The 17174-nt window shown below is 41.0% G+C and overlaps 1 protein-coding gene across 1 annotated transcript in view; it reads right to left on the reverse strand.

Annotated features, from left to right (window-relative positions):
• RASSF3 (Ras association domain family member 3) overlaps positions 1 to 16852 on the reverse strand; it is a 62292-nt gene extending 45440 nt beyond the window's left edge. Inside the window, exons 1-2 of the mRNA XM_063309249.1 lie at positions 16732 to 16852; positions 2944 to 3065 (exon numbers count right to left, since the gene is read on the reverse strand). Of these exons, the coding sequence (XP_063165319.1) occupies positions 2944 to 3065; positions 16732 to 16852 (243 nt within the window). The remainder of the gene's footprint in view (positions 1 to 2943; positions 3066 to 16731) is intronic.
• Between the last annotated feature and the right edge of the window lie 322 nt (positions 16853 to 17174).

Consider the following 17174-nt stretch of genomic DNA (forward strand, 5'->3'; position numbering starts at 1 on the left):
TGGACAATAAAATACACAGATGCACACAGAGATGCACACAAACAGACACATAAAGGTTACAAATAACAGATTTCAAGTTTAGTGCTTTCTATCTATCCTGTTATTAAGACAACTAAACTGTAAACATGATTTTTTAAAGAATTAATTTATAGGATATTCCATATCCACCTGTTTCTAATCTGAATATGAACTTTTATGGTGGTTTTAACACTGCCATTGTCTGCTTGCTTTTCGTGGTATCTACTTGTTACTGTGAGATCTTGTTAAAGTGAAGATGGAAAGATACAGTGAAACACTTTAGAACAAATACTTTAAAGTGGCAGAAACATTTCTACAAACATACTGCATTTAGGAACAGATTCCACTAAAAATGAGGAACAACAGGAACAGATTGCGTACCAAATAGGAAAGCATTAGGCACAGGTGAAATACCCATGTAACCGTTTAATGCTGCAGGAGAACAGAAGTTAAGTGTCAACAATTCTGTGTCAACAAATCTGGCACAAGAATGTGTGGCCTAGTTACCGGAAAAGATCAGCTTATATGCTGATACCAAAGAAGAAAAATACTGTACAAGGAATGAGCAAATTCCCAAACTCTTGCACATATCCCTCACTCAAGCAGTTTTGTAAAATCTTACAAATAAGAATAAAATCATATATTTAAAGAGAAATGCTAGATGAGCAGGCAGGCTTCAGAAAAGGCCAAGGCCTACTAGGCCAGATGGCTAACCCAAGAGACCGATAATGCAGACAGCAAGAGAATACAAGAGTTCTACCTTTGCCTTAGCCTTTGTAGCTGATGCCAGAAAGTGAAAAACATTCTGCTTAATGGGAGTGTCAGAACTTGATTATTTTTCTGTGGAATATTTGCAGTAAACAAGAAGCTACTGTAAGAACTGAATTTGGAGAAAAAGACTGATTCAGGATAGGAGCCAGAGTAAGGCAACAACTTAAAGTTGACAGTGAAGAAACAATAGGATAGTTTTATTTTCTTGGGCTCAAGAATAGAGAAAGATGGGCAATGTGCTAGAAAAGGAAAGAGGAAATTAATTCCAAGGAGAAAGGCAATAACAGAGGCAAAATAATTAAGGATAAGGATTTTTCTGTCACAATAAAGATCCCAATAGTGAAGGTAATGTCTTACAGTGATAATGTCTAGCTATAAAAAGTGAATACTAAAGAAAAAGCAAGAGAAAGAAGATACTGTTGTTGTCTTTGATTAATGGATTTGGAAATGGTTAAGAGTCCAATGGACTGAAGGAAGAACGATCTAATCAGTCCTGGACCAGATAAAGACTGACTACTCTCTTGAGGACATAAATAGCAAGCAGAAACTCACATCCTTTGGGCATTCTATCTTGTGATAGAAATTGATGATGGACTGGAAAATACAACTATATTGTGCAAGGTTGAGGGAAAGCAAAGAAGGGTAAAAAAAATAGTTAAAATTGATGGACGGGACGGAAGATATTACTGGAATATCCTTGGAAGAGCAACAAGGTTCTGCTAAAGACTAGCCAGAAAGGTTAACAGTCAAACATTTATCCATGCAGTCAAACATGATTTGATGGCACCAGCCTAATTAAAAGTAGTACTATTCCAAGTGTTTGAAAGGGATGTTTCACAAAGTGTGTGAGCAGTGGCAAAGTATCCTCTTCTCAAAGCATTAATGAAGCTACACACTTTGGAAAGCATGCATGGGTGCTATGACAGTTCTTCCTGGTTGTATGTGTGTGCATACAGCTGTTTCACTTTACTGATGGTCCAAGAGGAAAAGTATTTTGTGCATGTACACATATAGATGATCATGAGCTACCTCTGAAGCAGCAACATGAGGATTCCAAAGAATATGGTTTATTTAACCCTTTGTGAAAGAGTAACAGACTAAAATGCTTTGTGAAGTTTTCCTTTTTTGATGATTTGACACAATTAAACACATTAAAATAGAGTGATATAATGCCCAGTATCCTCAGCTTCTCCAGTAGCCAAGGTACAACAAAAAAATATTTAACAGAGAAGCAGAGAGATTTTTTTAAAAATATAATATTAACTATCTGTTTGGGATTACACAATATGCTAAACCTTAATCTAGGTTTAACCAAGCATAACTGTTGTATTCACGTAGCATCCTATGTTCAAACCAATAAGCCATATACATTTTACTTAAAATGTTGGCCTGGTTCGCACAAATAGGCTAAAACAATGGTGACATTCCAAGAATACAATGAACTGCATACTCTGTAACTCCATTCTGGACTAATCTAGCAAGTTCTGCAAACATAGCCACAATACAGTAACAACATATACCTAACAAAGAAATGCAACACAAACTATCAGTCAATCAACAATCAATCAGAACACATACTACTGCTACTCTTCAGTTTAAGTTAGGTACAACTAATAACAATTGCAACTTCATACTATACTATGTCACAGTAGGTAGAAGCACATAAATTATATTGACTGATCTCAAAAAAGCTGCATAGAGGTGGACCTGATTGTATTTGGATGGGAGACTCCCAGAAAATCTTAAGACTGTAGGTTAGGCTGGGAGGTAAACAAAAATCATCCTGTAAAAAGGCAATGACAAACTGCTGTATTACAAAAATGTATATTAAATATTTGGCCAATTGTAATTTAACAATGAGTGCTCATAATCACTACAAATATTTTATATTGTGATTCTGAGTATAATTATCTGCAGTTGTCCTACACAGAGAAAACTGTAAGAGTAACTTACTTGAGTATGCCTGCAGATACTTGATCAGTCTGTCATCCATTTATTATATCACCAAATTCTATGTTTTATTGTAACAAAAGTTAGTACAATAAATTAACAAATCTGGGGTCTAGTAAAAGCTTCATCTCAAAATTTCTCCCCTTTATACTTATATAACTGACAATTAGAAGGAATAAAATCTGTAAGAATAAATAGTAATACCGTTCCATTATCAGCATCAACTGAATTGTCACATGCAGAGCTGCAATCCATCAGTTTTCCATTTTGCTGACAGTCCAGGTGTACTAAGTCTCGGCAGTGAGAATCACATGTGCATTTACAATCTAAAAAACAAACAGAAGATGTTTATATTCTTTTAATGCAATCATTGCAGGACCCTTACCATCACTTACTGTGACTTCAACTCAAATGCTCATCTTCTTAAACAAGAATTGCACAACCCACTTCACCCTGTCAGCCACTAATCCAATCATACCTCTAGAAATATACTACCACTCTAACCAGTCAAAGGCTGTTAGTCTGAGGAATGGAGTCTTAGCCCATTTCTTCCAGTCAATTGTCCAAGGCTGTACCACATCCAAAGCCACAAACTAGCCAACCACATTTTAGCCTGCAGATTGTGCAGACCCCATTGAGTAACCTTAAAGAGATATTCAAATCTCTTCATCGTGAGTCTATTTATAATATTATTGTTTAATAGGTCCCCTTACCAAAGTACAGTACAAGTCAGAAAAACACAGCAAAAACCACAACATTCTAATTTTAGGAGCCCCACTGAGTGAAGCTGCTCCTCCCTTCCTTAACAGAAAATATTTATCTGCTATATAGCGAAGGGACTCTGTGTCATGATCACCGCTGCGATGTTTGTGACATCGCAACAGCTCGCATGACAATACAGGGATATGGGTCCTGAGCTGATAAGGCAAGGGCAATAGAAAAACACAAAAAGAAGTAAGGGGTTTAAGGAAACTATGTAATGACCGAGTCCGGCAGCCCAGGAATCAACAATAAAAGGAAACTGACATGAAATTGAATAACAACTGAACAGGCGAGGTTCAGAAGGGCGCGCCCGGGCTTTCGAGAAATTAGAAGCCTGATCGCCCGGCAATGGATCATCACCGCACAGGAAGGCGATCAAGGCAATGCCCAGGGCACAGGGGGCTGGACGACCTCTCACCTGGCAAGGACCAACTGTTGGGACTTGTGGGGCGCACCTGGGGTAAGGTGGGGTGGAGCGCTGACCGGCGCGGGCTATTTAAATCCCGTTCTGGCGCGCTCCCCTCACTCTCAGCTTTCTAAGGGCATGCATTCTATTCCCAAATAAAACCAGAACCTAAGTCTACTCTAGCGTCTGTGTTTTTATTGGGTCTCAGGCAGAGCCTGACACAAAGCTGAGAGTCATTTAAAACGAACCTCGCCGGTCTCCACCAGAAAATTTTTCCGTGGGAGAGAACACTGGCGATGACGGAACCAGGGACGACCATGGAGTCGGCGCTTCAGACCGGAGGCGCGAAAGATGCAACGCACGTGGGAGAGACAACCAGACAGCTTCTGGAGTCGGTGCACCCGAGGGGGGACATGGGCTCCCTCCCTGCCCACACCGCACCCCAGTTCCAAACCTGGAGCTCCAGCCCGGAGTGGAGAGCCCCGATGGAAGAGGAAATCGGGAGCCAACAAGTCTTCACTTGGGACGGCGTAACGGGACCCCGGCCGGGACATCCTACACCACCTGAAGACTCCACTACCCTCAAACGCCCGAGACGGAAGTCACAGGACTGCCGATCAGGCAGCAACCAGCAGCACCGAGGATGGACGACCCTGTCACACCCGACAGGTTCAGAGCCCTGGAGTCCAAGGTACAAGCCCTGGAACACATGCTCCAGTCCATGGCATCGGTGATGAGCAAGCTCACAAAGACTGCTACTGTACAGGGGGTAGGGGGGGATCGTGGCACCTCACCCACCCTATCGACAACCCCGAGAGGAAGAGGCCAAGCACGGGACTCTTTCTCAGGGCCCCGTGGTCATCCCTAGTCACCCACAGGTGGGGGTCTCGCAACCTGGGGGGTTCGCCAAGGACTTCCCCGTGAAATTTGACGGAGACCCTACGAACCTGTCATTCTTCGTGACGAACACCACGAACTACATGATGCAATATGGACATTGCTTTGCAACGGAAGGGGCCAAAATCTTGGCGGTGGCCACAAAACTCAAGGGCAGGGCTGCGGACTGGTACGTCCAGATGTCAGAGTCTGGAGCCCCAGCCCTGGCTACCTTCCATACCTTCCTAGCCGCTCTAAAGCGGTACTTCGAAGACCCCCTGGCGGACTACGCCCTTGAATTTAAGGTCCTAGTGGGGAAAATCCCGGAATGGTCTGAGGCCACCTTGATCGACATGTTCAAGGATGGCCTCAACTGTGAGGTGTTGAAATGGGCACTATACAGAGACGATCCAGACTCCCTGCATGAGTGGATCTGTCTTGCCGGGAAGGCTGAGCACGCCCAGCGCACCTCATGCTAGCGACCGAGAAAGACAGACCCCCTCCCAGCGGGAAAGGGCCAGTTCCACAGTTGGGCTCGACATGGGACGCAGAGCAACAACGTTGGTTTGCCCGCGGGCAATATGTCAGGTGTGGGAAGACGGGCCACCGGGCAGCTGAATGCCTCGAGGCCAGAATGACAGATCGCCCACCCAGACCAACGCAGAAGGCACCGCACAAGACACCCAACCCTCCCAGACGGCTGACAGGAGTGCTAGCGACCCCGGACGAGGAAGAGGACGCCTACCTCGCAGGGGACGTGTTGGATGACCAGGAGCAGCCGGCGGGAAATGCCTTCCACCTGCCCTAAGCAGCACTGCCGGGCAGGTGGTGAAGAATGGGCGCGACACCCCCAGGGTGAGTGGGGATTGTCCCATCCTGGCAGGGGAAATCAAACTGACCTACAGCCCCAAAGCCATCGCGGTCGGAACTTTGGTGGACTCTGGGTGCTCCAGAAACCTGATCCACTCGGACATTGCCGCCACATTAAACCTACCCTGCTTCCCCCTCCCAAAGCCACTGATCTTTCAGCAACTCGATGGCTCCACGGCAAGGGGGGGACCGGCCACCCAGGGTACAAGGAAGGTCACCCTGAAAATGGGCACCCATAAGGAGACCATAGACTTTGTGGTCACCCCGGTAGGCAAGCCCATAGTGGTGTTGGGGATCCCCTGGATAACCCGCCACAACCCCTACATTAATTGGAGGACCCATTCGATAACATTCGAGGACGGGTTCTACCAGACGCCAGCAAGGGAGAAATCCTCCGCTTTGACTGTGGGGAGATGCGCAAGGTCAAAAACCCAGGGGCTGTACTTAATTGGACTCTCGACTGTCAAACTGCTTTCGACAGGCTGAAAGCGCTGTTCACAGCGGAGCCAATCCTGTCCCACCCCGACCCCGAACGGCCTTTTGTTGTGCAGGCTGACACCTCCGACTTTTCAATTGGGGCTATCCTACTACAAAAGGATTCCGCTGGAATCCTGAAGCCCTGCGCCTATCGCTCCCAGAAATTTTCTGAGACAGAGAGGCGCTGGCACGTGTGGGAGAAAGAGGCATTTGCGGTTAAAGCAGCACTGGAGGCTTGGCGTCACCTTTTGGAAGGGGCGACTTGCCCTTTTGAGGTCTGGACAGACCACCGCAACCTCGAGGCGCTCCGTATGCCCCGGCGCCTCAGTCCCAAGCAGATACGCTGGGCTCAGTTTTTCAGCCGGTTCAAATTCCAGCTGAAGTTCATCCCAGGAAAAAGGAATTTCCTGGCAGATGCACTCTCCCGACTACCCCAGGACGCGGAGCCTATCTCCGACGTCATAGGGACTGTGCTTTCTGACTCCCAATTGGGTTTAGCAGCTGTCACCTGGAGCCGCAGCAATGGATCATCACCGCACAGGAAGGCGATGCCCGGGGCGCAGGGGGCTGGACGACCTCTCACCTGGCAAGGACCAACTGTTGGGACTCGTGGGGCGCACCTAGGGTAAGGTGGGGTGGAGCGCTGACCGGCGCGGGCTATTTAAATCCTGTTCCAGCGCGCTCTCCTCACTCTCAGCTTTCTAAGGGCATGCATTCTATTCCCAAATAAAACCAGAACCTAAGTCTACTCTAGCGTCTGTGTTTTTATTGGGTCTCAGGCAGAGCCTGACACTCTCTTCCATGAATGACGTTACAGAGCCATTCCAATCTTGATAAGAGCCAGGGAAATCAAGGAATGAAATATCCACAATTATAGCATCACAGAAAGATCCAAGTGAGTAAATTGTTCCAACAAAGTTCTAAGACTAGTTGAAGCCTTTTATACTTCTAGAACTACTATAGTCTTCCATATTCAGACACTCCTTGAGAAGAGGAAGTGGTTTTGTTGTTTATTTGTTCAGTTGCTTCCGACTCTTTGTGACTTCATAGACCAGCCCATGCCAGAGCTTCCTGTTGGTCATCACCACCCCCAGCTCCCCAAGGTCAAATCTGTCACCTCTAGAATGTCAACCATCCATCTTGCCCTTGGTTGGCCCCTTTTTCTTTTGCCTTCCACTTTCCCTAGCATCAACATCTTCTCCAGGGTATCCTGTCTTCTCATTATGTGGCCAAAGTACTTCAGTTTTGCCTTTTATATCATTCCCTCAAGTAAGTAGTCTGGCTTTATTTCCTGGAGTATGGACTGGTTTGATGAAGTGGTAGGCTTAGTGAAATGCTTCTCCACATTGGGAGCATTTGCCTCTAGACTTGTTATATAATTTTACTCAGTGCTGTAGGTGTAGGGCTGGGATGCAAGAATCCAGATAATCACTATGTGGAAGCAGAGAAATCTCTCTTTGATAGTATCAAGCGGTTGTCTGGTCTTTTGTAGCCCGTCTTGGTAGTCCTAGGCTATCAATGCTCCTGCATGCTCCTTGTTCATGGAAATCCAATCAGTACCAGAGTAGGAGAGGCACAGTTCTAGCCTAAAATAGGACTGTGGTAATTATGGCTTAACTGAACATAGTTTTTTCATGGGTAAATGCCAACTTAGTTTAAAAGTAAAGGAGAGTTAAATATATTATTTATAGTTCGTATTCCTAAATGGTAGATAAAGTCAAATGAATTTAAGATGTTTCATGTTATCAAGCTGTGAAACTATTCAGGAAAATGAAATTTTGTAATTCAAGACTACAAGTTATCTGCTTATTCTGCAGCAGGAAGAGAAATTTGGCTAAAATTCCAGCAATCAGAAATCAGCAATACCTATCAAGTCCTCTTTGATTGGGTGGTAACGCAGGGGGTTTAACTGCTGATCAGGGTCCCCCGACACCACTGGGCCCAAAAATATTCCAGCTCCCATGAGGTTCTCTCCCTGTTGCCTTCATTGATCTGAAGCAGCTGTTGACTCAATTTCTATGATAAACTATGGAGGAAGCTTGCAGCCGTATCAATTGATTGTTGCCTTCATCAGCTGCTGCTGCTGCTCCTGCTCCATGATAACACGTATGGGTATGGCAACTGAATACACAGCAGTGGCCCAACAGCTTCCATTCCCATTCAAAAGGGGTTAAATAGGGCAGTATCTTGGGCCCTTTAATATTTAAAGACTCTGTCAACAACATAGCTCTTAAAAACATGGATTTTGTTCTACGACTCTGCTCCATAAATCTCCCTGTTCTGTATATGCCAATAATGCTGTGTTTGTTAACTGTAACTCAGCCTTGGAGCACTAGCATAATGCTGTTATGATGAAAAGCTAGATAGCAACTATTTAAAAATGAAGGTTGTTGTATTCAGCAATGATTTCCATAACTGGAAAATCAACAACAGCCAAATAAAGCAAGTTCTAGTCTTTAAACTTCTATGCATTTATTTCCAATCTTTCCTTCCTGAAAACATTAAGCTTGCACATGTGCAAAAGACTTCTAACACACTAATTATATTTGTTAAGTTACAGTATAAGGGCAGCTAAGTATTAAGCCTCCTGCCACGTGATGCACAGTTCTGCACTTAGAAAGATAGAACTGTCTTAGAAGCAATCCATTCTAAATGTTTGCAAACTATGCCTTTTCTTGCAAATGCATTTCTTTGGCTAGAATGGTTGTGCCTCTATAGAGGCTTGTATGAAACTGTTTGAAGTATTAGTTGAAACAAATGGATGAATCTGTAGCCCAGCTTTTCCTTGTAGGTAAATACACCTCCTCCTGGAAAGAGCATATAGCTTCTGATTTGGCCTACTGTCCACTGTGAATCTTTTGCTATTCGTATTAAGTCTAAGCATTTCAAGCTCCAAGCTATCTCAAGGGAGCCACCCTGAAAGAAAAATACCCAGAGGGTACCTAGTGTGGAGCTACCGGTAGAATAAGACTTAACCTCCAGGTTCACACTTCATTCTAGCCCTTTAAATCACATCTTCTCTCACCCTATAGCCCATTTTACATGTGAATAGGACTGACTTGCATTTAAAATTATGGCAGTCCCATAATTTTAAATGCAAGCCAGCCCATTCATGTATAAAATGATATATGAAGTTTATATTAGAACCACAGGGAAATGTGCATTATTTAGATATAATGGTGATATTCTTAAATATTAATCAAGAATATTTATCAAGACTTGTATTATTGTGCAAATATTCATTAAAGGACCATATTGTCTCATGTGCTTAATTTAAAAAAATCAGAGCCCTAAACCTACTTCATGATTTGGAGATTCTAATTTTAATAATTCAGAGGCCTGGAAAACCCTATCCTGAACATGTTCAGTTTCACTCTTTACAGTACCTCTCAGAGATAAAACTTGGTACTTTAAATTCAAGAATAATGAGAAAGTTTTGTCAATGAACTAGTGTGTTTTTTTCCAACCCAGACAACTTCCAGATGTAGGGTGTTGCTTTCAATGAAAGTTTTGTCTTCCATCTGATAGGAGGAGGAGGAATGGAGGAAGCTGGACTTATTTGCCCCTTCCCAGTGGTTCAGCAAATAAACCCAGTGGCCCTTCCGCTTACAATTGTCTGAATCCATGCCCAGCTAGGACCTTACACATCCTTTACTCCTCTTGAAAGGGTCCAATCTAAATTCCTAAGGGCTATATTCCATGTAGCCTCTTGCATTCCAAATGTAGTATTAAGGAGGGAGGCAGGGCTATCTGAAGTTGAAACAGATGCACGGACCTGTATCACAGCACATTGGTTGAAGTTACTGTTCTTCTGTTACGATTACAAATCAATATGGTTCAGGACAATCTCACAGAAACTTTGACATCTCGGCTTTTCCAGGGAGGTGTCCTTAATGATGGGTTATGAGCATGCACTCAGTGCATTTAAACAACATATCAAAGACCTGGAAGCCCAACAGGACCAGTCTGTTCTACCTAAGAATGTTTTTCTGTGCAGTCAAGACCCTTTTTACAAACCAGCAAGATACTTACACCACATAACTGCTTCCAAATTATGAAGAGCACTTACTTTAGCACACTTCAACGTTCTCCTCACAGCAGTTTTGGAGGGCCAATATAAAAATGTCCCCTATGAGCTGTGCCCCTGTGGATACGGGGCTGTTGAAACTACAGTTCATGTCCTGCTAAACTGTACCCTCTATAAAGACTCAAAGACCCGCCTTATAACTCCTTACTTGGTAAAACATCTGGGAAATTCTGATATTTTATGTACAGTTATCAGATCAGTATGATTCAGTCTCCTTGAATGTAGCTAAATTTTGTTCTACTGCCTGTAAAATTAGGCAGACTTTGATTATCCACTGATCAACCCACCACCAATTGTAATATTTTATCTTGTTTTGGTTTTACTTTATTTTTATTTTTAATGTATTTTTGTTTGCAATTCTGGTCAGTGACCATAGGAAAAAAATAATTATTCATATTCATTCTGAATCCATGAAGATATATTCTATGTTCTATCAATTGCTGCTTGTGTGGGAGGCACCGCCCCCCCCCCCGAAGCTTATAGAGTAAGACAACTCCACCTCCATTATTCTGGTGGTAAAAGGGTAGGAAGAGTATGAAGTGAGGCTATTCTAGACTCCAAATGCAAGGGGAAATATCTAGGGTACCCAATTCATCGGAATGATTATCCAGAGTCAGAGAGATTGTAGGAAACTGCAACAGACATCCACACCCCATGTCTTGGACACCAGTTTCATTTGCAATTCCCAGGAAAGCCTTGTCCACATACCTACCATCATTACAAGGTAACTGTCATGAGTAAGGATGGCGAGCAGGGGGCTCCCATCCAGACTGTTAAGCGCATGCGTAGCACTGAGGAATTGGTCAGCCATTCAAAGAGACACAGATCGGGACCGCCTTAACCTTTGGGGTTTATATGTCTGGGTTTTTCCCACGCTTCTTCAGTTTGTTAGGATTCCTGTTATGTACTAGCAATAAACATTAGAGACCAGTTCCTTGTCTCAGCGTGTTTCCTGGCTGTTAGGACAGTAACTGTAGGTTCCAAGAGGAACAAGACTCTGTTTCCCAGCATGGGGAATTCTATACAACACTGTGATACAACCTGGGGAGACAGAAGATTTCCAGCTACAACTACTTCAGGCCAGGTAGAATGGAGAAGCCACCAGAAAGGGATGGGGAAGAGCAGCCTAAGCAGCAGGAAGGTGGTGCTGGGGAAGTGCCTACTTCTTTTACTGCTGTTGTAGGATTCAGGGAGCTGCCAATGGCCAAAAAAATGAGTGAATCTATAGTTCATTTCCATGACTCTGGTGCATGGAAATGAATGAATTGGGGACCCTAAATATTTCCCCTTGCGTCTGGAGTACTGGGGGAGGTGGGGGGTGGGGAGAGACTGAGGCTAACGAAGGAGGTTGTATAGAGAATCAACGAGATGAACTTGAGGGAAATAGGCAAGAACTGTTACATAAGCAAAGAGGGCTGAAACATTCCTTAAGTTTGGGAAACAAGATAGTATTCAGAAGAGACTCAGGCTGGCTCCTCCCTGATTCACTGGGCTATAAGAGGGAGGGGAGGTAAAGCATAATCAGACTTGCAAGGTTATTATAGTTTTATCTCAATAAAGTATAGTTCTAGTCTTCCAGTGGAGTCTGCTAACTGATCTGGTCTACAGTACTCCAAAGGGCTGACATAGGAACTTCAACTCCCAGAATGATCAGCAATGGCCATCCTATCTGGGAAACTCTGGGAGTTAAGTCCATACATCTGGAAATTGCACAGGTTAGGAAGATAGTGCAAAGCTTGAATACATGGACAGACTCTTTGGGATTGGGAGCAGAAGTAATCATTTTAGTTCTACAAGAATTGAATATCCTGTTGAATATGCTTTTAAGAGAAATATTCCTGGAGAAACAGTACTTTTTTTTTTGTAATATTGGAAATGTAAGCTTCATTATGCCATTTAATCAATCAGAATCCACTTTATTTATTTAATATGTAGGATGAAAATTAAATATTCAGTAATACATCTTACCACATAAATATTCCATCTTTCCTATGAGTTTCTATGTTGCAACTTTGGCAAGCCAGAGCCACAGCAGACTTGAGAAGTTTCCTTCACAAACGCTGTAATAATCATTGCACATTGCTAAGAAACAGTTATTTGGCATCTAATTGATGTGCTATTTATAGTGATCCCACATATTTTGATAAGTAAAACTAATGAACAGTGTTTTTATTTATTTATATCCCAATAGGAAGAGAATAACATTAAGAAATGTGTTTCGCTTGATTTGCTTTCATTCTTATATTCAATTTAATTTGAATATCTTCAAAATAATATATATTTCAAGCCCAAAATATCTTTGTATTAGTGATACAATGACCCCTTCCCCCATTTTTCTTATTAATCTAATGTAGGATTTCATCATCTTTCCAATACATTATGTCACTGAAATTATTGGCAGCAATAGCACATGAGATTTTCACTTTCCCTGCAGTTGACATCAATGGCAGGAATATAAGATGCAGGTGTACCACACAGATGGCTTTAGGAGGCCAGAAGAACTGGATTTACCAGATATCTCTAGATCCAGTGAAGACTAAACTATATATTAATTTGTCTTTTTTTTGTTTTGTTTTTAAAAATAATAGCATGGGAGTGATTAGGATTGGCACTGGATGCTATGACAGCATATTCAACCATTTGCTTCCATTTTGATACCCTTTCCTTCTTCAAGCACAGGAAATAAATTATCATGGGTAGTTTGGCTCTCAGAGGCAAAGCGGTGCAAATCAATGATGTGGGAATTTGTCCCATGTATTAGGAGACAGAGAAAGTCTGACTTTTTTCCAACAAATATAGGTTTTGGCATTCTGAGAAGCAAGCAGAAATAGGCAGAGAGAGCACAATGATTTACAAGACTTGCATTGTGCAAGCCTGCAGTAGCTATCATACAAACTGTTTATTGCAAAAATCACCTCATTTCAACTTTACCCATATGTGATTTTTCAACCTTTTTTCCTAAACATTCCTGAAATACATTAATTTGGATGATAACAGAAGATTACTTTCCTGTAATTCAAAAAATGCTAGACCTTTATTAAATTCTTCATGTAATAAAAGAAAATAGCCCCTTCAGAAATTGAATTAATATAACAATACTATGCTATGGTAACTGGTATTCACTTATTTCATTTTAGACATAACTTTTGCAATGCTAGGACATACCTACAGTGTAACAAAACATGTCGTATGATTTTAATCCTACAGAATGATCATGTTGTATTTAAAATCCAAGGAGAATTAGGAGAAAAAACTGAAAACTGCCATCGTAGCCCTATATACCATATACTCCTGGAATGAACTGTAAACGTTCACCTTCAGCTGCCACTTACCTGTTACCTGTTTTTTCTTCATTTCTAGATTGATTTTGCTTGATTGTTTGTATAGAGCTGTTCCCATCACAGAACATCTGCAGGGCTGCCGAGGCAGGCAAGTAACAGATGCTCCCCAAGCAGAATCAGATAATTGAGTGTGCTGGTGCTAATAAAAACAGTCAGATGCTGTTGCTGCCATTCAGCAACTGCTAGTTTCGTCCTAGCCTTTGTAAATTTGTGCAGTAAAATTCTGGTTTTACTTTCCCATAAATCTGCATTAAGGTAAATACTAAATATGATTAAAGCAGTGTTTAAACACCGGCTAACCACTACAACTGGTATAAACATCTGCCTTAGGCTCCTCTAGACACAGCCTACCTCTGAAGTTTTGCACATCTGATCCCCTGATATATTATTCAATGCCCACTCTTCAAACATTCGGGAGGGCGGCAGCACCAGGCTACAGAGATAACTGATGCTATAATGCTAGTAAGTCAAATCACCGATTGGAATCAGCTCTGAAAAAGTACAGTGCAACCCTTAGCCGCTTCTTCAGTTGCCACCAAGTTTCAACATGTACAGTACCTTAAAATTAGAAGACTTAAAGTCTAATTAAAGTCAGTAAAAGTGGATGAGGTGGAAGTTAATTTATGAAAAAATGTATTTTTAAGAAAAATTAATTTTTACTGTGAACATTTGTACTTTCTTCTTTGATCACACCCACTTCCCCCTCCTTAGAGACTATCAGTGGCCTCAATATTTCCACTAAACTCACATGTGGCCTTTGATCCAAAAGAAGTTATGCATCCTCTATTTTAGAAGAAACAGGTGCCTATATTTATTCAGACATTTCACAATTACAGGCAGTAACATGGATCATACCAGAGCAACTTGATGCATTTGGTGATATAGGTATCAGTAATCTACTAAATCCTATCTTTGTATCTTCATTTTGCACATCTAGGAATCAGTCTAGAAGACAAACTATCCCTACCTCCATGTCAGGCTTTATAAGGAAAAAAAATTCTAGAGCCCCACAACTCTTTTTTTCCTTCTCCTCTCCTGGAACCAAATGCTTGCTTTTTGCATATCAGGCAATGATGGACAATGAAATATTTGCAGTCAACTCAAACAATGCTCATGTTTTTATGGAGATGAGAGAGCATACTGGTATCACACAGAAATTTATCCATTTCTGTGCTATTTCAGGGAGCTTTACCTTGCTCCTTCTCATCTTTATTGGTAGCAAGCAAAAACCTTATTTTATCCATTCGTTAAAAAAAATCTGACTTGTTCTAATTGCTTCTTATTGATATAACAATATTTGTAACCCACCTCAATTCTGGCAGACTTGGGGCAGCAAACAGCTTAAAAAGGAAAAATACAACAACGAAATACCTAAGTCACCTAACCATTAATACAATCAACTTTCTATATTATTCAAAACTATCCTACTTTACATTTGCTATTGCTTTTGTTACATCTTTTATTTTACAATTACTTAATTTTCACTTGTAAACTATCCTGAGAACTAAGCTGATGGGGGAAATATAGATGTTCATAAAAAATAAGAATGCTTAAAATTATATTGGACAATTATCTTTATATTTCTTAATATAGTATATGGATGCTTGTTCTTCTTACTCAGAATGTATTGTTTTATACACATAGTGGTTTCCAAAAACTGACAGAACTGTTTTCTATCATACTTCTAATCAGGATGTAACGAAGTTTAAAAATAGCATTTCCTTAACAGAGCAACCATTGTACTTACACTATCAAAAATAAATAGCACCTTTAGTTTATTATTTACTGCCCCCTAGTGCTGACATGCAACTTGACAACAAAACAATTAAGTTCATTTCCTTAATAATTACTGGTTTATGGTTCTGAAAAACAAACATTACATTTTAAAATGTCAATTGGCTTTAACTGGCTTCTGTGTCCTTTGGAAGATATAATGCACATTACCTTTAGTAGGATATGGAAAATACAAAGCAGTCCTGCCAAGAAAAGTGGAGTTTATTACAGGAAGTGCTTTTTAAATTATTATTTAGAATTGGCTTTAACAGTTTTAATTATACTTGGATATAATCCCTTCTAAAAGTATACGCAGGTGCTCAAGTGCCTAGAAGTTCAGAAATATAACTAAGCCATTCAAAAACAAGAGAAAAATGTCTATGTGTTCAACAGATTTACAAGATGAGTATTCATCGCCTTTTGAAAGAGGAAAAAATAAGACAGTGGAGGGTGCAAGAAAAAAAAAATGTGGTCCATCTAAGCCCAAATAACTTAAAGCTGCATCCCAGCAAACTGAATTAGTTTTGTGAAGATGAGTACCATGAAGTTATAAAAGAAACTCCATTGAACTATATACTTCAGGCTGAAAGAAATGAAAAATAGTATTTAGTTTCTTTTCCACTCTTCAGAGCCATCACCCATAGAAACATTATACAGTGATAAAATATGTTCAAGACTGACATTCAATTGTCTAGCAATAGTGTCAACAAAAATAGCAGCAAAGTTCCTTCTACCTCATTTCATAAAGGAAGATTGTGAAATTAGGAATAGATTTTTGTTAGGGCTATGACCTATTCTAGGAATCAAACAAATACATGACTCAGAACTTTTTAATTCTATGACTCCTTTTGCATTAGCTTCAGTTAGTATATCTTGGGTTTTAATAAGAAGCAACATTAGCTTTTTACCCTTTTATTACAGACCAGATGGTTGATCCAGCAAAGCAGTTTTGAATTAATACAAAAAAAGAAAGGCATGTGATTAGGTAACTACTAGGATTTTCCAGTAACCCAGGTTTGGATGCAGTAGTAACACACTTACAAAAGAATTCAAACAGCAGCACAACCAGTCCTACATACAGAAGGTACTTGGAATGTGTTTTTCTTGATTAACAGTTTTCCAAGACTAACGGCAGACCACTTTTGAAACTTCAGAAGTTTCAAAGAGTTTATTATATTACATAGAGACGTTTTGGCTCAAAGAAAGGAGTCAATTACCCCCTCCCCCCGGCCATATTCAAACAGTATGTGTACTTAGAGTAACCTGAGACAGAGAGGATATTTTTATCCACTAAAATGGCTAGTATAACAAAACTTCAATAGAAAGAATTTTAGCTCCATTATGAACAAATGAGTTTGCAATTTAATTTCTCACCAGAGAAAGTAATGAAAGAAACTTACCAGAAGTTTTCCAGAGAAGTTTAAAATGTCTCCTTCTTGGGCTGCCCAGTGATTTTGGGAACCAATAAAAAAACTGGGCTATCCTTCTAATTGTTTTATTAAAATCATGTCTTATTGCCATCATGGCAAGTTATCAACTGATCTTGAAATAACTGCAGCAAACTGCAGAAAGGAAGGGGAAAAAGCCTTAAACCCTCAAAGCTGTGAATAGAACCTCAGACAGTATGTCTCAGGACCACCTGTCAGTCCTAAATCCTCTCTTTCCCATTCAGTGAAGAATATACATCTGTGCTACATTACCACATTACTATATTTACTGAGGAATACTTTCTTTTTATAATTCCTGATTTTCTTCTACGTATGTGTTAGGCTTTCTGGATGTGCAATCTTAGGCTATAGTCTTAAACACATTCCATTTGCTGGCCCAAGAATCCAATAATGGA

The sequence above is a fragment of the Candoia aspera genome, chromosome 7 (assembly GCF_035149785.1).
Source record: "Candoia aspera isolate rCanAsp1 chromosome 7, rCanAsp1.hap2, whole genome shotgun sequence".
Classification (NCBI taxonomy): domain Eukaryota; kingdom Metazoa; phylum Chordata; class Lepidosauria; order Squamata; family Boidae; genus Candoia; species Candoia aspera.